We start from the raw sequence: 24,287 nt of genomic DNA, 5'->3' as shown, positions 1-24,287 counted from the left end.
TATTTTTTTTTCCAAATTGTATCTAAAATACATCAATGGAATTTTAATTTTAAACGGATTCTAAAATGAACTCAGGATCTTTCCTGAAAATTGCTTGCCATACTAATTTTCAGATAATACGAAAATGATGCTGAACTTTTACATAAATCTCTACATTTTAAATTATATAAAACAATCCACAAAACTCTGTTTCTTGTTACATAGTGGCTATACGTATAGTGCGTAACGTAATGAAATATTTTTATTCTTTACAGGTCAATTTCCTTTTGTGACCTACCTTGTCACCAGTACTATTGACAGTGATCCTAGACGAATCATTCTGCAACTTCGCAGTCAGAGTACAGTATCGCAGAACTCAGAACAGCTGCAACACACAGGTGAGTCATATGACTTAATTGTTGACACAGAACATACCCTCCCGGCAGTTGATAAACTTACGTCGAAAATTATTGAAGTTTCTCGGCGGAGAGGAGCTGTTTACGAAAAAAGAAAATGCATCGATCTATTTCGGTTTTAGCAAATTCAGTAAACGTAGGAGAAACTCAAAACTTCACTCGCGTTTGTGTCTGGTGTTTAACAAGATCCATGAAACTTTTAAAAACTTGTTTTTATCTTTTGTTTGGATGGATAATGAAAAATCTGAAAAATTTTCTTTGTCATTCTGTAAAGGAATTCTAAGGGCCTATTCATTTAAAAACAAAGAATTCTTTTTTCTTCAACCATTGTCATAGATAATTTCGATTACTTTAAAGTATGTCTTAATTGAAAGAAATTTCAGAATATTTATTACAGTTCAATAATAATTTAGAGTAATATTGATTTTCGTCTGATTTTAAAAAGAATATCTCGTGAAAATGGATAAAAAGGCATTTTAATGTTAACATTCCACACGAAATATATTACGAAATCAGCCTTTGCACCCAATTTATATTATATAAGAGCGCTTATATGCAATACATTTCGCTTAGCTATGTAAAATGCAGGACACGTTCTAATACCTGATGATGAGTGTGCATCATTAAATAAATAGTAATGGATGGCAAACGCGAAATCAATTACTGGCAAAAAGAGGATATAGTGTTAAGCCGAAAACAGACCACAAAATTGTAGATATTCATGCTTTCTTAAGCTTAACGACATCTTGCATGAGTAGAGTGTATGAGTAACGGTGTTTGTTGGAAACAAATAAATTCCAGACATACAACACCGTCTAAAAGACAAAACTATCGAAAAGAATCGTCAGAATGTGTGGCGCTTGACTGTAGCTAATTTCCCTCAAAGCAGACAACAATTGATGTTACAAGTTAATGCTTGATTAAATCCGTCTATTTCCGAGTGCTCCTGTGTCGGGAGCTGCACTGAGTGGAATTATTTGGGCTTTTTCTACCTCAATGATATCTTTGGACATCGCAAACCAAAAACAGAATAGTTTTCAATGAGATAAAGCACTTAGATACTCGGTTTGTGGGTGACTAATGGCGTGTGATATGACCAAGCAAATCATCTTGTATCCGTATTTTAGTGATGCACATTCTGTTGTCACCAAGAGTCTAGAGAAATGCATTAACAGAACTGTTAAAATGTCATTGCTCTTAAAAACATATCAAAATACTTAGATACTTTGTTGTGGGGGACTAATGCTATGTAGTGAGGTCAATCGAATCATCTTGTATTCGCATTTAAGTCATGCACAATTTGTTGTCACCAAGAGTCTAGAGAAATGCATTAACAGAACTGCTTCCAGATATCACTGCACTTAAAAACACGTCAAAGCACTTAGATACTTTGTTGTGGGTGACTAATGGCGTGCAATATGACCAAGCAAATCATCTTGTATTCGTATTTTAGTCATGCACATTCTGTTGTCACCAAGAGTCTAGAGAAATGCATTAACAGAACTGCTTCCAGATATCACTGCACTTAAAAACACGTCAAAGCACTTAGATACTTGGTTGTGGGTGACTAATGGCGTGCAATATGACCAAGCAAATCATCTTGTATTCATATTTTAGTCATGCACATTCTGTTGTCACCAAGAGTCTAGAGAGGTGCATTAATAGAACTGTTAAAATGTCATTGCTCTTAAAAACATATCAAAATACTTAGATACTTTGTTGTGGGGGACTAATGCTATGTAGTGAGGTCAATCGAATCATCTTGTATTCGTATTTAAGTCATGCACATTTTGTTGTCACCAAGAGTCTAGAGAGGTACATTAACTGAACTGTGTTGATATCATTGTACTTAAAAATATATCGAAACACTTAGATACTTGATTATAGGTAACTAATGACGTGTAGTATGTCCAAACGAATCATATTTTACCCGTATTTTAATGATGAACATTCTGTTGTCACCAAGAGTCTAGAGAAGTGCATTAACAGAACTGCTTCCAGATATCACTGCACTTAAAAACACGTCAAAGCACTTAGATACTTGGTTGTGGGTGACTAATGGCGTGCAATATGACCAAGCAAATCATCTTGTATTCATATTTTAGTCATGCACATTCTGTTGTCACCAAGAGTCTAGAGAGGTGCATTAATAGAACTGTTAAAATGTCATTGCTCTTAAAAACATATCAAAATACTTAGATACTTTGTTGTGGGGGACTAATGCTATGTAGTGAGGTCAATCGAATCATCTTGTATTCGTATTTAAGTCATGCACATTTTGTTGACACCAAGAGTCTAGAGAGGTACATTAACTGAACTGTGTTGATATCATTGTACTTAAAAATATATCGAAACACTTAGATACTTGATTGTAGGTAACTAATGACGTGTAGTATGTCCAAACGAATCATGTTTTACCCGTATTTTAATGATGAACATTCTGTTGTCACCAAGAGTCTAGAGAAGTGCATTAACAGAACTGTATTCAGATATCACTGCACTTAAAAATATGTCAAAGCACTTAGATAGTTGTGGGTGGCTAATGGCGTGTAGTACGGCTAAAGAAATCATCTTTTATTCATGTTTTAATGATGCACATTCTATTGTCACCAAGAGTCTATAAAGGTGCATTAACAGAATTGTGCTCAGACATCATTGCAGTTCGAGAATGCCAGCTTAAGGTTTCAGGGCATATTTGATGAGCGGCACTGAAACCATTGGTGCATATCATCCTTCAGATAACAATAGGTGACACGAAATCCCATTCTGAATGTTAACATCTTCTATTATGTGAACTTTAAGAAAGAATATCTAATCTTTGAAATAAATATCTTGTAGGTTGTACAAAAACAGACAATGTGTTAAACAACAGATGTGTTCAGGACTTGACAATAGAACAGGAGTTGTTCGATTTCCCACAGTTCATATTGTCAGCATATTAATACTCTTTAAAAAATCTGGGACATTTGGCCTGTGCTGTCAAAAGGAATGATTCAGATTCATTCAGTGACGTTAACGGAATAGAAGGCCATATTTATGAACTTGTGAACAAAAACTATTGCAGCTGTTATCTGGTTCTATGTTGACAGCCTGCTCTCCCCCACCCCACCCCCCAAAAAAGTACTATCAAGGCTTATGATATTAAAATAAAATTTTAAAATATATGATTTCGTTAATTTTTTTATCTTATTTGTATTTATCTATTTTTGACAAATTTAGAAGCAATTTGTTAAATTACAGTTTTAGGAATATTATTTAATAAAGCATTTCCACCATTTTTGGAATAATATGTTTTAAGAATATAATTAAATTGTAAAACTTGAGAGATATAGTCAAAAAACTGTAATCACGTTTTCTGAAAGTTAAACATTTATTTTATTTCTATAAATCAGTTTTATTTGATTAAAATCGTATTTGTGTCAAATATTTTCTAATCCTTACTCTAAAATATACAAAATGTTTAATTATTTCTTTACTAACTGACAACTAATTCATTATAAGTTTTATATATTCATTCAGTTCTTACCAATCCGCGATTCATTCTAATTCTTATCAATCCACGACATTTCAAATTGTTTATTCCATATGCTAATGTTCGTAATAAACAGTTTTAATTTTATATTTAGTCTTTTAAATGCATCAGTAACAGTATATTTAAAATAGCTTCAAAATAACGAGATACTAATTCAAGTTTATAAAACTCTTTAAGGTCAATTTAACATGAAAAAAAGCTCTTGTCATAAAATAAAACTCTTAGAAAGAGAAAAAACTAACGCCTCGGAACTAAACAGAAAATTCTTAATAAAAAGATCCTTGTGCAGAATATTTTCTAAAATCCACTTAAGTAAATACCATCTCGTGAGTGTTTAGTTGATTTTTATTTCCCCAAAAAACTTTAAAATTGCATATATCAAAGTTTACGAAGACTGATTAAAATGCAAACATGAATAATGGAAGTATTGCGTGTTAAACTTGTACGTGAAGAATACATTTCCATTTCCAGAAAGCGTGTTTGTGTTCACGACATTGGATAAAGCTCTGCTTTCTTGAATGAATGCAGATGATGAAGTTAACTCAGGAGAAAAATTTCATTTCCACTTTAAAAACTTTTCTAAAATTTTATTACGTGAGTCTGATCTTTTATTGCATTTCTAGTTCTTTTTATATGTTGAAGTGAATGCAGAAATTGAATCAGAAATTCTTAAGATTTTATTTTTCCAACTAAGATTATAAAAGAATTCGAGTTTCTTTTTCTGAAAACACTGAGTGAAAGTTTTGTTGGGATCGAACAGATTTTTAAAAATTAATATCCCTCGTAAAATGTGGATAATAGGATTCTTCACATTGCTTAGACTAGAATAGGCTTTAAAAAATTGTTACCGGATATTTTAATATAAAAGTTGTTGTCGTAATTTAAACTGACACACGGAAATTTATACTTTAATGCGGCTTTAGTGGGATTTACTTGAGAATATGCATAAGAAACTTTCAGTTGGTATGACAAATGCATAATCAATCCTATTTTGGAATCCGTTGCTTTAATAACTCGATTCAAACCATTGTTTTCAAAATGTATCTAAAGGTTGGTTATTCTAGTCCCACTCTTAGTCAAAACTGTTTAGTCAAATTCTCATGATAAATGAAAAATATATCTTCTGATGGTCAAAGTTACAATGGCGACTATAGGTAGCATCCGAGATAGTAATCTGACATGAGAACTAACATAAGCAGGAAAATTCCCTTCCGAGAGGATTATAGAAGAAACTGGTCTCCATTCGTGTTTCACTTGGAAGTAAACCATGAAAGCCTCTACGTCTTCCTGGTTTACCTAGAGAATTTTCCTCTATTCGGATCACAATTAGAAATTCTTTGTTAAAGCGCGTATTGTTCTATCCATTTTTGAACAACATAAGTTGAAATTGCAATTAGAAGATGAAGTCTGGAAATATCTTTCATCGGTGTATTCCTCAACTATACCTTTAATGAGCCTTCCAATCACTGGTGGGCTGAAAGTTGTTGTATTTTGTCTTAGAACACGATCTGAAGTGACTCTAGACATTGTGCATGGTACCATCAAGATCCACGTCCGCATAAGAATTTTTTTGTTTTTCTATAGTTAAAATCGTTTTAGAAAGCAGAAAATAAATTAATCTTTAAAAAAAGGTCTTTTCTTAATCCAGTTTCAATAATAAAATCCCTCTGAGTAAGATTTTAATTAGATGCTATCCGAGCGTATATTTAGTCATGTATTATCGATAATTTAGTCAAATTCCATTAGTTTCTTATCGTTGTACCCTTATAAATATTGATTATTTTTCTTCTTAAATACACTAAAAACCTGCTTAATATGATTTTTCTATCATTAATTTAATTCGCATCATGTGGTGAAATTCACAGAGTACAGATTCTAGATTCACAGAGGACAAACATAGGTCCTCTTTTCAAAGTATTTATCAGATGATTAATTTAATAAAATAAATAAAAATAGGGCAAATTTTTGTCATTCAATCTGCAAATTTAAGACTCAAGGGGAACTTTTGTGTTAGTTCTCTACAGAACAGAGTACTAACACAAACCTAGAGTTACCTAGATTAACACAAACCTAGAGTTGCCGTTTGGCCAAGAGTTACCTAGATTAACACAAACCTAGAGTTACCGTTTGGCCTAAAGTTACCAAATTTGGTAGAGATATACTTTGTAAAATGATAATGCGCAGCCTGTAGCGATTATTTTAAAATTTTAATTCATTAAAAATTAAGCGAAATTTCGACGTTTTCCCACTATTACTCCGGAAATATTATTGATCAAAAATATTTTTAGGCTAGTTAAAAAAATTTAAAATTGTGTTTTTAATGATACAAATTTCATAATCTTACAATTTTTCCCTAATTCTGACAATTCTTTAAAAATATTTTTTTTTCCTAATTTTCAACAATTCATTACATTGTTTCTTAAAATTCAAACTATTTTTATTATTTCGATAAATATTCAATCACGCAATTTTCTACCATTTTTGAAAGTTAAGGAAGATGGATTTGGTTTTATATCTGTTCAGTTTAAATGGCAAGTATAAAAGTACGGTTACAGTACCGCGGAAGTTAGAGGATAGATTAACTAAACTAGGCAATTACGTTTTTACATTCGCTATGGGATTAGTCTCCATTAAGAAGGTTCATATACACAATGTGAAGAACATGTAAAGGTCTATTAAAATGGTATGGCTGTAATATCTATGAAATTTTGATGCTAACAGCAGTTTATTAACAGAATCATGAACATAAAATTATCTCTTATTTAATTGAAATTAAGTATAATAAATATCCCCCATGAACCAGCTTTTTATCATAGGTGGTTAGTACCACATAAAACTAGATTAAGTACATATTTTAGAAACCAAAGAATTACAAAGGCAATTTGATGATCACATTTCAAAACATTACTCCACGAAAATCAAAGCATTTAAGCAACCTAATAAATAGATGAAAAAATTCAAATTCATTTTTGAAAAAGTTTACAATTATGGAAACATATATTATATTAGCTGATTACCCTATTTTAAAGATCTGAAGCCCACTGCACCAAATAAATCATAGATTATTTAGATAATTTGAAGATAACTTAAAATTCTAAGATTAATTGGCAAATTCAACCAAGGGATATTTAAAATATAGGCTTTAAATATTTATATATTTCTTTTAATTCAAGCATTAATCCATTTTCTTCGGTTACAAAATGAAGCCACAAGAACAATAACTTTCTTGCAGATAATTAGTCTTATTTATACCCCAACATGATTTTCTCTTCGAAAAAATATTATTCCTTCAATAATTCATATACATCTTCTCTATTTTGTTTTCTTTTAATCCCAGCTTCGTATTCAGGTAATAATTTGGGTTGAAATTTTCTTCTAAAGTTTTTTTTTTCATAGCCGTCCTGAATTTTAAGATAAAGTGAGGGTAAAATTCTAAGATTAATTTACAAATTCAACTAAGGGATATTTAAAATATAGACTTCACATATTTATATATTCCTTTTAATTCAAGTATTAGTCAATTTTCTGCTGTTAAAAAATGAGGCCACAAGAACATATAACTTTCTTTCAGTTACTTAGTATTTTTTATAATCTAACTTGATAATCTCTTCGAAAAAATATTATTCCTTCCAATAATTCGTCTACATCTCCTCTATTTCTTCTTTTAAGCCCAGCTACAGATTCATGCAATCATTTGGATTGAAATTTTATTCTAAATGTATTTTTTACAGATGTTCTGAATTAATAGAAGGGATATTTAAAATATTGGCTATAAGTATTTGTATATTCTTTTTAATTCTAGTATTAATCTATTTCCTTCTGTTACAAAATGAGGCCAGAAGAACAATAACTTTCTTGCAGTTACTTGGTATTTTTTATAATCCAACATGATTATCACTTCGAAAAAATATTATTCCTTCCAATAATTTGTAGACATCTCTTCTATTTCTTCTTTTAAGACTAGATTCGTATTCACGTAATCATTTGGATTGAAACTTTTATCTAAAAGTGGGTTTATTTCAAAGCCATCCTGAAATAATAGAATATCAAGATAATTTGAAGATAAAGTGAGAGTAAAATTCTAAGATTCATTTGCAAATTCACCCAAGGGATATTTAAAATATTGGCTTTAAGTATTTGTATATTCTTTTTAATTCTAGTATTAATCTGTTTCCTTCTGTTACAAAATGAGGCCACAAGAACAATAATTTTTCTTGCAGATAATTAGTCTTATTTATAATCTAACATGATTATCTCTTCGAAAAAATATTATTCCTTCCAATAATTCGTCTACATCTCCTCTATTTCTTCTTTTAAGCCCAGCTTCGGATTCACGTAATCATTTGGATTGAAACTTTCGTCTAAAGGTTTTTTCACAGCCGTCCCGTCTCTTTCTCGGCTCAGGTTTCCAACTTATGTGTGTTTTGAGTTTGAAAAAAGAGAGCGAAAGAAAGAAAGGGAGGAAGATGTGTGCTCTTCCCTCTTATTCGCTGCTTGCGGCAATCGATGAGTCGAGGTCTGGCGAACGCATCCCTTAGAAGGCGGAAAGAAAATAAAGTAGGACACACATTTTCTGGAAATGCCGATAGAAATGCTTCCATCAAATGCTCAAAGTTCTCGGTTCTCATAAAGGCTCATTACAAGGACATTCGGCTTCTCATTTAAAAAGTATTTAAAGGGAGGAAAGACATTTCAAAAATTACTGGAATTTGGATCCTTTAGATGGTAATAATTTCATCCTAAATATGAAATGATTAACGGCTAGCCAAAAATGCCTTAAAAGTCGTATTGGTAAAAGAAGAGGAGGAATTCAAAAGCGTGAAGTACTAGATTGCAGAATACTCTTTAAAGAAAATAACTGCAGAAACTTACGATACATTGAAAAAGTGGCTATTGTAAAATAACTAATGGAAATGATATTAATTCCATAGTATGCACTTTTCTGATTAGAATTTGGTTGAGTTTTTGCTTAAAAACGACCTTCGGCTATACTGCGTCATGTCCATATTAACCAGTTAAGCTCGTTCGATGTATATATATGCAGTCCAAAACTTCATTTTGGCACGAGTGGAAGGATATTGGAAAAATTACTGAAATTTGGATCTTTTATATCTTAATAATTTCATCCTAAAAATGAAATGATTATCGGTTAGCCAAAAATAGTTTAAAAGTCGTATTTTTTAAAGAAGAGAGGGTATTCTAAAGGGTGAAGAGATAGGGTTCAGAATACTCTTTAAAGGAAATAAATGAAGAAGCTTGCAAAACACTGAAAAAGTGAATGTTATAAAGAAAGTAATGAAAATTATTTTCATTTCAATAGCACGCATTTTTTCTCACAGAATTTAGCTGAGTTTTTTGGGCCCAAAAATCAAATTAGGGCAAAACTGCGTCATATCCATATTAACCAGTTAAATGCGTTCGATGTGTATGCATGGCCATACAATTCTGCCCATTTTGGGACTGCCGATGTGTATTGTTTTAACTATATAAATGATATCTTATTCATTTTATTATGATTTTCTGCAAAATTTATTATACGGTTATATATAATTATTTGCTGTATTCACTATACAAAATTTTACTATATTTTTACTTCCATTTATAGTAATATATTAATAATATTTATTTATAGTAATATATTACTGTATATTACTATAAATTTACTATATATTTTAAAATATTTGCTATTTCTCAAAATCTATTAGACAATGTTACGTTCGACTTATATATGCGTCATCAATTGATTTCAAAAAATAGGACTTCAGGCACTTTAAAAAATAAATTTCGCAGTTAACTAATTAAAAGATACAAATACACAAAAGATTACTAAAGCATTTATATACAATCAATGAAATATGTAAATTAGAAACATATAAATACGCACGAAATCCAGATGTCTAAAAGAGTAAAAACATGCAGAAGAGAAAATAGGGAAGCATTGCTAGAAATATATTGACATAAAATTCCATAGATATAAAAGTATAGCAATAATATTTGTAACTATGTATTTTCCTGTAGATTTTATTCAATTCAATTGAAGTCTTTATAGACACTCTGAAAGCGAATTGTGTATTACAGATACTTAGCGGGATTCGATGCAAATCAATAGCAGTGCGCCTGATAATGCGGTTGACGCTTCACCATCCTTAACTGATACTGAGGTTATTTTGAAAACCTTGCATTATGTTATTTATTTTCTTTTGTTTCTCTTACATTCCGATTTCTTTTAATCCGCAGTTTTACAAATCCGCAATAAATATTAACATTTAAAAATAAAAAATGGTAATTTGCTAAAAATGAATCATTTTTTTTCAAGCGTGTTTCAAAGATCATATCAAATTCTACCATTAGGTTTCTTCTTTAAATTCTGTACAATACAATATTCGGCTACCTACTTAATAAAAAAAAAATCTTTTTTTTTGGATATTTATATTTTATTTTACTTAATAAATATTTTCTTCTGATTCTTCTGATCCAAGCATTGTAAATAGGCTCCCGTCTGATGGATTAATATTATTAATAATAATAACAATTATAATAATATTACAAGGACTGTTTTTTTTAATTTGCCAGGATTTATACATATTTGATTCAATTTAAATGGTTAAGCTCTTTAATCCAATTACACCCTCTCATCCTCCTAAATCCTATGGTTATCTGACCTGGCTTCCTGTTATAGAATAGTTTGTTAGACATCTTGAAGCTTAATAAATTATCTTCTAAGTATAATAGCTTAAATGGAAATTTATTGAAAGTCTTAACAGAAAGTAGAGAATATATGTTTTTATTAACAATTCTAATGGATAAAAATAAGATATCTTCTTGATAAATCAGCATTCCTATTGAATAATCCTGATTTGGGAGAATAGGAAACATAGTATGTAAATCTTTGATTCCCATCTTAAAGGGCAATGACCAAGAAACGATTAACGATTAAGTTAACGACTTCTATCGTGCGAGCTGCTCTGCCTTAAAATAGGAGTTTAACTAGAAATCGTTAATTGCTTTTAAAAAAATTAGAAATGCATTGTAATTAGTGAATTGAATAATAGAATCTTTTTTTTCGTTTTAATTCTCTTCAAATTTTTACTCTTTTATATCATAATTCATTATTATACATATTATGAAACTTCGAAATATTTTTTGAATTTATTTGTAAAGTGGAGGTACAAAAAGGAGTCAAATTTCATTTTTACTGGATTTATTAAGTTTTCATCCATAACCTAATACTCTATTAATTACAGAAACTACTATAAAAATGAATAAATGTCCTTATCTGAAAAACACTATAACTTATACTAACACTTATATAAGTAAATAAATAAATAAATATACAGGGTGAGTCTAAAATCGTGGGACAAACTTTGAGTGGTGGCCGAGCTCACTATTATATAATAAACAATTATATAATAAACAATTGTATAGGAATATATGACTGGAAGTGACACGTTGGGGCACAAACAGAAAAGAAATAACACATTAAAGGAATCATAAAATTTTTATTAGCAGGAAACTTAACCAGTGATTCCGTAAAGAAAATGTTAAAACAGTTGCTGGATGCTATTTCCGATGGCCGCCATGATCGACAGATTTATCGAGTCTCTATTTTTTCCTATGGGGGCATTTGAAAGCCCTCATTTGCAAGACTCCAGTTGACTCCATTGAAGAACTCGTTGCTCGACTATCCTGTGAGGCTGCATGCGTACGTGAAATACCCGGGGGTATAGGAATCTGTTCGCCAGTCACTCAGGCTTGCCGATAATGCAAGCCGATACTATCAGGCTTGCATTACTGTCGATGGCAGCAATGTTGAGCATTTTTTGTAGACATTACTATAAAAAAAGTCATTTGGCCACGACGTTGTAAATAAACAATGTTTCTCATTTCATGTGTTATTTTTTGTGTTTGTGCCTCAACACGTCACTTCCGGTCATATATTCCTATACAATAATTGTTTATTATAGTGAGCTCTACCACCCCTCAAAGTTTGCCCCATCTTTTTAGACTCATCCTGTATAGATACATATTTTTGTATTGATGGTAGATTAAGCTTAAATTCATTAGAAAGAAGAAGTAAAAGATTCAACAAAAATATTCAGAAAGAGAGGAAACTAAAATTATTAATCCGAAACTATAATTATTACCGAGGAATTTAAAAATTATTCTCGGGAAAAATGTATTCCAAATAATAAAATACTGATAGCCGTTGAGTTAAATCCGTTTTTGCATTAAAAACATGTACATGATTTTGATGATACTCTAAAAAATTATAGTTTGCAGATTGACTTTTTTATTTTGGTCATCAGTTAATTTCTTCTGATGTAAAAAAAAAAAAAAAAAAAAAAAAAAAAAAAAAAAAAATAGAGTTTTTATATGCGTGTAGCTAATGAGTTTGATCAAATGATTAATCTCCAAATATCTTAAGCAGTCCGCCCATTCATTTTCTTCAGACAGCGTGAAACAAATTAATGTATGGGGAGATGAGCTATCATTAAAATTTAAGAAAAAAAAATCTGTTGGTTCTCAGAAACCTAATTTTCTTGCCTGTAATAAATCTCTGTTCACTAACAGCAGATGACGATTTTGAAAGATGATTTCAAAAACTTTTGCATTGATTATAAAATTTTTATTTCGTGAAATTAGCATTTTTAGATAGATAGCACTTTTGAAGTGTATTGAAATGTGTATGAATGTGTTTTATTTGTAAAAACAATATATATACATTTATATAACATTCCTTCACATTTTCCGTACCATTCTTTTCAACAGCCTTAATAATGGGAGTGACTTTTGAGGGAGGTAAGAGGAATTTAATCCAAAAAAAATTCTTAAAAATTTGCAATACTTGCTTTAAAATTAAATATTCCTTTATAAAATTTTCCAAAGATTAAATTTTTAGATTTTCGTGAGTCTAAAAATATGTAAAGGCAATAAATCAAAGTCAAACTGCAAACATTACTTATTCTTATTTGTTATAAAACTTTAAATCAAATAATACGTGAATAGAGCCACTGAAACAGGGAAAATAATCAGAAACATAATGAGAATCTATTGTAATTATTTTTCTCGATTGAAGTGGTTTATATATTTTTTACTTCCATGAAATTTAAATGTAAAATTTTTATTTGTGTATTTGTACACCACACCGAAATTTCATAAATAATTATAACATCACTGCCCAAAGAAGATGTTTTAAACTTTTTATTTGATTTATTCTGTTGTTCTAAGAAACTTTTTGAAACATTCTACTGAAAAAAAACCTTCCAATATCCTTTGAAGAACGAATCACAAAATCTGGCAAAAGCGGTCATGCTAATAGTAAAGTGCAAAAGGCAGGATAAATTTTCAAATGTTGGTAAGGTAAGCAAACTATTATGCAATCCTTAAACTAATTCTTTCTAGCAAGATATATGAGATAGCTCTGCAATTAATATTTTAGTGATTATTTATTATTATTTATTGCCTGAAAATGTTTTTGAAACATTTTATTAGAAATTTTCCGATAACTTTTGAAATATGAATCAAGAAATTCTAAAAACTTATAGCAAAATGTAAAAGGCAGGATAAATTTTCAAACGGTAATAAGATAAGCAAATTATCAGACAATCCTTAAACTAATCCTGTCTGGCAAGATATGGGTGAGCATTTTTCAATTAAATGGTTTAACGATTATTTATTATTATTTGTTTTTACATACTTATAAATAATTTGATTTGTTTCATGTTTGTAAAGAAGAAAATTTGTAATTGATTTTCCGCCTCCAGTTGTGGTCGTTTTTAAAGTATTGCACACATGTAAGCTCTCAGTGAAAATGCACTATTTTACAGTTTTCAGAGTTTAACTATAACTCGTAGTTTAGTTATATAACTTGTAGTTTAATTTAATTATGTTTCGATTCCATAGGAGTAGTGAATTTCCATTGTAAATTTAAATAATTTTCCATTTCCTTAATAAAAGTGTCGTTATGTTTATAATAAGGAATTATGAAATTTATTCAAGAATAAAATGTAGTAAATAATTCAAATTAAATGGATTCTAATTTTCAGTCTACTAGCTAAAGTGTTTTCTAAAGAAAGTTTTGATAATTCACTTCCATTTATCAATTATATAGCTTGTGCAGTATTTCAGTCCATTGTTAACATGAACCATGACGCCTAATAAAAAGATTAGAGGATGAACGAAGTTTTCACCTCAAGAGTTGTACTTTTACAAAGAAGCAGCATTTACAGACAAGATAAAGCAGATGTGAATATTTTTCTTGCATTTCCTCGTAGTAGATTCACACGTAGGCAACCGCAGATTCGGCATTGCCATTCCTGGCTCAAATCTAGAAATAATGGCAAAGCTGAAACAGACTCCAAAAACTCTTAAATTCATTTTAACTCCCTGACAAAAACGACGTTCGCTAATGCGCATAAATTGCGAATTCTCCCGGTACGTTAGCTTTGCCGCATTTTCATGATGGATAAAAGGTGCACTGTGGTCCACAGTACCAGTCAATTTTTGGGTTGGTCTTCGATCATCTGCTTAAGAGATTAACCGATTGTTTTATCTCTTGGAGTATCTCGTTAAGGGTGGAGACACAAGGGACCTTGAAGGGGTAAAATTTAATGCATAGTCCCTTCCCTGCACCATTGCAACATTCCTCTTTAAGAAGGTTTGTTCGAGGTGTCACTGAAACCGTCTGTATGTCAATTTCTAACAGAAATATATTTAATTAAATAAGCTTTTAAAAACAGAATTTTACTAGTGTAATAAAATGTAAAGTTCTCTTTTTTTTAAATTATTTTCTGCTATTTAGTCTTTAATATTTTTCGTAGGATTATTATTATTAATTTCTGCTCCATTATCCATAATGTTTTTTCGTTAATTTTCAAACAAAAAGATACGTCAGTCTTTTTTAAGGAATGACAATGAAAAAACTGTAGTATTAAATAAAGAGAGAAAAACTTGCACGTTCGTCAAAGAATCGAAAATTTGTCAAAAGAAAAAGATGACATCTTATCTTTGATATCTTAAAAGATGTCAAAGAAAAGATTTCCAAAATAAAGAATTCTTTTGATTTTTACACAACAGGAAAACGACAAAAAACCTTACCATATTATTTTCGAAACGATACTCTTACTGAAATAGATCAAAAACCCTTCCTTATTAAAGATAAATTACATAGATCATCTGACGATAATTTAAAAAAAAATTATTAATAGTAGTTTTAAAAGCCTACTTTTATATTTATTCATTTTCATAGAATTAATTAGATTCATATTAACGGAATTGTGAAAACAATACTTTCTCGAATTCAAGAACGCTGATATGAAATAAATATTTAAAACAATCACTCGATTAGCTAATTATTAAGCTATGAAAAATATTAAAATTTTATATGACCATTGAAAATGCGTAGGTGTAATATTTCAAAATTCTATCTCATTAGAAAATAAGTGAAAAAACACTTACCAAAATACTCGGTTTGATAACAGAATGTGAAAACACAACCTAAAAAATCATAAAGAATGAATTTTAATTACCTTCATTGCTATGTTGATCATCTTTTATTCTTTATAAAGTAAAATACGTTAGAGGTCTTCCCTCTTTCAAATGGTTTTGTATTAATTTCATGTGTTTATGTAAAGACGGAACGTTTCTACTCAATATACGCCCACTTCCATCCTTTTTAGAGGGTTTAATTTTAATAAAAGAGCTTTCAATTATCAATTAATATATCAATTAAACTATAAGTGCATTTCATAAAGGTTGCTCAATCTAGAAATTAATTTGAAAAATTGGATACCATAATATTTGTGCCCTGAATAATGAAGTATTTTAAAATCAAACAGTAGAAAATAATTAAAATAAAGGGGCTTACAACATAATGCCCTTAAAATAAGGAAATAATATTTTTATGGAAGATCAAGCAATATTATAAATAAATAAGACAGACTGCAATCATAAAAAAGAAATTCTTAGATATTCATTGAAATTTAAAGCAAATTATAAATGTACAAAAAAATTCAACTTTCAAAAAATTTCAATATTTTTACCAGTATCTCTTTATTTCTCTTTTTCAAGATTTTGTTTTGATGCTTATTTTTTTTTAAATAAATTAAGTAAAATAAGATATTTAAAAAATTATAAAAGGATTAGAATTTCTTTAAAATATTTATAAGATATTGAAATATTTACTATCCTAGCAGAAAATTAAATATATACAGAATGCACACATCAGAATATTTATTTTTAGAAGATTTAGGAAAAGTTACAATGAATATCATAAATCCCAAACATTCGTTACATAAAACTTAAAATACATTATAAATGTGATTCCATTTTCAGTTTACTTAAAAAGATTTTCTATCTTCAACTTATACTTTTACAATTTTGTTTTTACCTCCAAATTTTTGATAAAAGCATTATTTTTTTCTTTTTTATTCATTTTTCAAAACGGGTTTTTTTTTTACTTATTATTATTATAGAATATCCTTATGCTATCTGTTCCAATTGGAAAGTCGCCTGGTAGAAGAATTTAGGCTGATTTGTTTCTAATAAAGTTTCATTATAGGGATGCACTTGGTGCCCTTAATATTAGATTAAATCAAACGTTCTTCTAGGGGTACAGTATGGAATTTTAGAAAGGATTTCTGGTTGAGATGTCACACTTATAATCTGAACGCAGTTCAAAATTTTAAGTTTCATCCCAAAAAAGCTCTCCTGTAGTTTCAAAATGAGACTAAATCTAACTTAAACTGTAACCACTGCCTCACTAAATGTTTATACAGATGAAGTCTCTTAACAAAGATTATTTTCTTGATTTTTTTCTTCTATTTCATGAACATTTAGGTAAAGTGAACTATTATAAAGAAAAGTGTTAGAATGAAAATAATGAAATAATATAATAAATAATAGTTATAATAATTCGAATTCATAAGATATTCAACAGAATTTGTAGGCTTTTTCTGATAAATTTCTATCCTTCTCTACAAGAAGATAAACAAATATCCGAAACAACAGATAAAAGAAGAACTTTAATATTTTACGATCTATAAAGAATAACTTCAAAAAATCATTTCTCAATCTAATTTTTTGCTTTTATTCATTTGAAAGCAATGACAATTAAAATGAAACATTGGTCAACAAGTTTCAGTTTCTTTTAGAATTTGAAGAGCAGATTAAAGAACGGCAGAATAATCCAAGATTCATAGTTACACAAAACGTTTTTTAATTTTTAGAAACTCCAGAGGGAGCCATTAAGTAATTATCCAAATTAGCTTCCTATATTTTATTTTACTTTATTCTTTAAGACAAAATAATTTCCAAAAAATTTATATTTCTTCGAAATAAGAGTCCCGAAATGTTTGAGCTTAACTTTGCTTGATAGCTCTAAAAAAATCTATGTTAGAACATTTTTTCGAAATAAGAAGGATTAAACACTTTAGGACATAGAATTTAAGAACATTTTTTTTTAATTATTATTTATACATTTATTTTTTAAATTTGAAAGCTATTTGTATAATTCACAGATTCACAATGTTGGTTTTGAAGATAAAAATTTGAATTCTAAGAAGATGACAGATTTTTTTGAATAACAAGCAGCTTTCGTTTAGCTTTATTTAGAATTTTTTTAAATTTAGACTTCCTCACAAAATCTTTTTTGGGCATACGTTTTCAAATCAGTTCTTATTTTGTATACAAAGAGCTAATATAAAAAATGATATGTTAAAGTATAAGAAAAATTTTAAGCCTGCAAAAAGTCCATTCATTCAGAGTTTAAGGTTTATTCATAGTTAAGAACATATCAAATTACCAGCTATAATCTTTAAATCTCCTAGTTAAAACTATGAATAACAGTTTTAAATATATTGCGTAAGAACGATCACCTATTCTTTTCTATTTCTTAAAAACTTAGATCGAAATTAGTTCTATGCGCCTCATTAGGGAAGAAAAGAAAAGGTAGGAGTGTTGGAGTTAAAAGAATTTCTTGAAATTTCTACACATAAAAGAAATGGTATATATAGTATCTATAAATAGCTTCATACATTTCAAAGAGATGGGGCTTGTTTTCTAGTGAGTGGGAGTGAATATTTAAGGAACTTGAGTAACGAAGGCTCTACTTGAAGATATAATCTAATAGAGAAAATCACGTAAGGATTCTCAGAGAAGCTCAAATAAGGCTTATGAAATTAATTAAAAAGTTTTATGGCTTTTACTGCATCCATAAATCAATGTGGAATAGAATTAATTTAAAAGTTTTAGGGTTTTTACTGCATCCATAAAACAATGATGAATAAAAATACGTTTTTTAAGAAAACATATATTGTTATTGCGTTAAAAAGAAAAAAAATATTAGGATTAATACAAAATCATATAAACATGCGCTGACAGAAATACTCTAATTGGATTATAACTCTTTATATGATTCATTCAATTATTTATTAAATGATAAATAAGTTTTCAAAATTTTAAAAGATGTTAATATCATCAACAGTGTAAAATATCAGAGTTCTAGTACTTATCACAAAGTGAGCAAAAATCAATTTTAAAATTCCATCTTTAGAAATGGGAAGTCAAATTAATTAAAAAAGAGCAAAATTAATTTCGTCATTTTAATTTACATATACTGGCTATAATTTACTTTTACACATTCTTGTTTCTATATTAAATATATCGTCATATAAGATTTAAATATGTCGACTTTTTATATTAGAAATTTCTAAACTCCAAACTTTCCTCGAAAACTGCATAGAACTTACTCTAGAAATAATATTACACAAAGTATTCAAAGTTTTGGCTTTTCCAATCTGTTCCTTCACATATTTTTGGGATTCAAATAATTGTGTATTTAGATTTAAGAGCTAAATGAAGCCTTTTATAGAAGTACCTTATCTGATACAATTAAGTAGAAACTTTTATTACCTGCAGCGTCCTAATCAAAAAGGAAAAAGATTCTGAAAAGAGAACATATCTTGAAATTAGCGAATAAAACTGAATTGCAAATGGGTACCTAAACTAACGTAATCATGTGTAAATGTTTGTAAACACTGATTCCTCGACATTTTCGAAAATTTAAACAATTTTTAAATGAAGAATGAATTGTAATTCCTGTTACAATGAATATTATCATTTGAACAATTTGTTTTAAAGTTTAAGCTTTACGGTTAATCCAAAGTCATGTTCGTCTCAAATTATTTTCTACTCATGCTCTACAGTTCTTTATGTCTAACTCAGTTATGTAATAATTTTCGCATACAAAAATTCGATTGCATGGGATATTATTATATTGAACAATATGTGTTAAAAGTTTTACTGTTAATCCAAAGTCAAGTATGTCAAAGATTATTCTCAACTCGTGCTCAATTATGTAATCATTGTTCACCATTTCAACTCATTTTCAACTTTTTCAGAAGAATATTCATCTTCCGACATCAATTAATTTCATTAATATTTTAAAACGATTATGCAGAATCTAATTAAGAACAAATATTTAATTTTAAATGCACTGGACCCAAAAAAATCTAGAATAAAATTTTTAGTCGTATAGTAATCAAACTGGGGTATTGTAAAATCAAAATTTTACTCAAACAAAACTACAATTTATTTTGAGGCATCAGCACAACTTTTAATTTATCTGATAAGTGACTAATTTTAACACATGTAATAACCAAATAGGGGTATCGTAAAATCAAAATTTCACTCAAACAAAACTACAATTTATTTTGAGGCATCAGCACAATTTTTAATTTATCTGATAAGTGACTAATTTTAACACATGTAATAACCAAATAGGGGTATCGTAAAATCAAAATTTTACTCAAACAAAACTACAATTTATTTTGAGGCATCAGCACAACTTTTAATTTATCTGATAAGTGACTAATTTTAACACATGTAATAACCAAATAGGGGTATCGTAAAATCAAAATTTTACTCAAACAAAACTACAATTTATTTTGAGGCAGCAGCACAACTTTTAATTTATCTGATAAGTGATTAATTTTAACACATGTAATAACCAAATAGGGGTATCGTAAAATCAAAATTTCCTTCAAACAAAGCTGCAAATTATTTTTAATCAACAGTACAATTTTTAATTTATCTGATAAATAACTATAACCTAAAATTAAATGCCTAGCCTTTAATCACTGTTTAAAGCTGAGTATTTTCTTAAAACTAAAAAATGAAACACAATTTCTAATTTCAGTTGTCAACTTCAGTAAAATTTATTCAAGTAAGATTGTATTGTCTTGGTTGAAAAAAGATAATAATAGAAACTAACTATATTATTCAAAAATATTGAAGACGACTCTAAATAATCTTGATTTTATTTCCATTTACCAATCTAAATTCAAAAAATGTTCATATTATTATTATTATTATATTTTTTTTGAAATTAGTTTTATAATTCACTTATGGTCACTCTAAATAGAAAACTAGCAGCAGATAATAGAGAACTGGCAGCTGATGCCTTTTAGCAACGCAAAAAGAAGGAAATTCCTGCTCGAATCGAATACAACGCCAAAGCATGCTAACGAACCTCTGATTCAGCATTCTAAAGAGATCTAAAACTAACTCCGAATCAACCTATTTCTCTTAAGTAGTTAAAACAACTCAAAAAATCAAAGCTGGCTGAATTAAGACTTTGCTCTTTCATATTCATTAAACACTGAAACATTAAGAGCATAAAAACTCTAGATAATTATTTAAATTATCCTGAATGCTGTCTTTAACTGATTTTCAGTGTTTCACAGGGAAAAAATATGATCATTAATTACCCCTTTTATCTTTTTTTATTGCCTCAAAGCCGCTAATGAATGCATTTTATCTAATAGCATTTGAGTATAATATATACCGATTTTGAGTAACCAAATAAGATCATATTATTTAAATATTTTAATTGCCTTTTTTCAGCTCATAATATTCAATTCATGCCCTTTTTTGAGGAGGGAGCAAAATATGAATCCTTCACTCCCTTAAATGATGTAAATTCCGTGAATTCCTTTAAGTCTGCAAAATTTTGTTATACTTGTTCAAATTCTCAGAATTTTTTTTAAAAAAATGTCGTGAAAATAATCCACTTTTAATATAATGTTTAAGAATGCGAAGAGAATAAATTTTTAGCATTTATGTTTTGTGCAAATTCGGCAAGTTGTCACTTTCGTTCTCATGGCCTGATATTAAACTTCTCAAGAAAATTGTCAGACAAGGGGGAAAGCAGTGGGGTGTGAATTTCGGTTCCAAAATTCACAAGTTTCGTTCTCAAAGCGAAAACAAATTTAAGCTGAAATTCCTTTAAGTCACTTTCTTAAAAATATTTGCTTATAGGAATCTTAAACCTTTAAGAGATTCTATTAAGAAAAGTATTCATAAAAAATGGTCGCTACTGGAAGTGTATATTTATACTAATTAATTATTAATGCTGCTTCTGCTTAATTATGGAAAATAGTCATTAATTAACTTATTAATGCTTTTGCTCCACCAATAAGCAGATAAAGGGCAATTTTTAAAAAATATTAGAGTATAAAGTGGATGAAGTCAGATTCAGCAGATTTGAGAAAAAAAATTCAAGTTGTTTCCGAAAAGAAAACAATGACTTCGAATCTCGTCCCAATGTTAAATTAAAGCATTAAAATAAAAAAATTAAAATAAAATAACACAATTTTATTGGTATATGAAAGAAAAAGATATTTTTAATTATTTTCTACTTCATGGCTTTTAATTTATAATTCACCATTCTAAATATTATGAACTCTTGAAATAATTTTCCGCAAATTGAATTCCAGGAGTCGCCACTCACATAGAATCAATTTTTAACCAAGCAATCAATTAACTGATAACTCAGTTCTTAGGTCATCAAATGTAATGTCATTAAAAATATAAAGTACAAAATTTCGAAGCTCTCACACTTGCAAAAGTAGGTGACGAATTGACTTCGAAATTCCATTTTTAAAAACATGGAAACAAATCAAGTTAAGTAAAAAGCCATGACTCAGTCAAATTACTATATGATTTTTTAACGAATAACACAAATGTGGATTAGTTACTCTTTTAAAGTCTTCCCGAAAATCCTTAATCCTTTATAAGATTAATGATTTCCGAGCAAATATTATTTTATAATAGTATATAATTTGCTAATCATCTTATTGACGTTCCAAATAATATGTAATCAATAAATTAACTTAGAAATACAGAGTGTGGATATATCGACGCTGCATAGATTTCATATGGTCATTCATGTTCTATAAATAATGTATAGGTCAGTTCGTCCATTTCCCCTAACTTCTTCGTTCCGTATTTTCCAGAAAAATGCATGCCACATAATAAAAAGGATTTAATTTTCAATATTTTTTGTTTGAGTAATTTCATGTTTGTAAAAATAATTTTTTAATCTTTACTCATAAATTCCTGATAAACTAACATTTTCACATTTGTTACAACAGTTTGTTCAATGCAATACATCAATTTCATATTTTTAGAACTTAATAACCAGCTAATACGTTAAGATTTTTTATATTTTCATTCTTTACGAATAACGCAGCTTAATAGGAAATTAAAGAAAAAGTGTGCTAATAAAAGAATACTTTTAAAAACTGTTTTTATTAAATTTATTTCAATATAATTTGTCAAATCACTCTTTTATATTATGAAAGTAAATATAAATTTGTTACATCGTTATTTTTCATGTGATAGTTATTCTAAATATCTTGCTATAAATCGAGGAGTTCTCGACTCTTTATAAAAATAACATCTTTTAAACATTCCTTCACTAGGCAAAATACCCATATTCAACATACAAAATCGTTAAAAGGAGCCATTTTACATCCGTTTGGAAATGTACTCTAAGCTAATGACATGGCTTATTCAAATCACAAAATGCCGAGATACACTCGCATCAGTTATACATTGAGTTATGCATAGTAATGGGTATCATCTCACATGCATAAAAGGATTTTGGCGAGTTTCCTGATGTATGAAAAGCCGAAAAATCCTTTTAAAAAATTTATCAGATAATTAGCTTTCATTTCATTTTACAACTTACTACTCAGATCATTTAATAGATAGATCAGCAGAATGCTTTCTTTCCATTTTACAACTTATTATCAGATGATTTGATAGATAATATAGCCAATTATTTTTCACTCCAATTACTTATATGCTCTTCTTAACGATAAATATGGATATTTTGTGACTTTCTAAAAATGTGAATATCAAAAGAAGTTAGATAGTTATGTGATGGCATTCCTCCAAAAGAAAGCAAATATACTGGAGTTTTTCCCTTTAAACCTAATGATCATTCAATGCATTAAAACATATTTTTAAAAGTAAAATAAAGAATCTAAAGGATTAGTTATTTCATTCACTTATATTTAATTTGAATACCTCCATGCTTGTAAAAATTAAATCACTCACTTCCAGGTATATTAGAGTTTTCAAATTTGGTACATCCGTACGTTATGGTTTACGGTACATCAGTTTAATAATTTCAGAACGTAAATATTAATTAATCTATTAATTTAATTAAATATTGATTCCATACATATATCGACACCTAGTAATCGATTTGAGAAAATAATTATTTCAAAATTCCAAAATATATTAAAGATAATGCATTATAACTGAAAAATGTAATTAATTAAAATAAAAATTATTATATTACTAAAAGTGTGTTAAGAAAAACGGTCTTGATTAAACTTATTATTTCTAAAATTCATTAGATAGAAATTATTAAAATGTAAATATCTTCATAGATTAAATTCAATGACTGATTTATCTGGCTCTCAAATAATTGCTGCCTTCTATAGAGAGAATCTTTTAATCTTTTGCTGCAATTCATTAGACATACCAGTACTGAAAAAAAACATTCATTCAAATTTTTCTGATACTTTTTCCTGTAGGATAAACAAATAACCATGACTTAATTTCTTTAAAAGAAAATCTAAGCAAAACTGCAGTGGAAAATGCTGACAGTTCCTTACTACCAGATGAAGAATTATATTAGTTATGCCTGTTCTTTAGTTTCACAACAACAGCTGAATAGAAATTCCATGCAATGTTACAAATATATAGAAACTGCATTGAGACTTTTCGTATGAATGATATACAGTACATTCTCGAGTATCTGGCCTAATGTAGCTGATGGGTAGGCCAGATATCAAATAAGCCGGATAGGCCGGAGTTCTATGAACTCATTTCTTCGCCCACCAATACCAGAAGACAAAGTTTTTTTTTTTACCAAAACGCACTGCTATAATACATATTTTCTCTCGGTGTGAACGCAGTCGCGGCCCGGTGAATCATAGAAGCAGTTGCAGGTAAAATGTCGAGTTGAAATAGAAGACTATGTACTGTTAATTTATATACTGCACAGC

At 28.8% G+C, this 24,287-nt stretch overlaps 1 protein-coding gene across 1 annotated transcript in view; it reads left to right on the top strand.

Annotated features, from left to right (window-relative positions):
• Positions 1-24,287, top strand: part of LOC129960640 (uncharacterized) — a 389,931-nt gene that overhangs the window by 257,556 nt on the left and 108,088 nt on the right. Inside the window, exon 3 of the mRNA XM_056074188.1 lies at positions 255-377. Within this exon, the coding sequence (XP_055930163.1) occupies positions 255-377 (123 nt within the window). The remainder of the gene's footprint in view (positions 1-254; positions 378-24,287) is intronic.

The sequence above is a fragment of the Argiope bruennichi genome, chromosome X2 (assembly GCF_947563725.1).
Source record: "Argiope bruennichi chromosome X2, qqArgBrue1.1, whole genome shotgun sequence".
NCBI classification, from domain to species: domain Eukaryota; kingdom Metazoa; phylum Arthropoda; class Arachnida; order Araneae; family Araneidae; genus Argiope; species Argiope bruennichi.
This window is presented reverse-complemented; position numbering and strand designations above follow the sequence as displayed.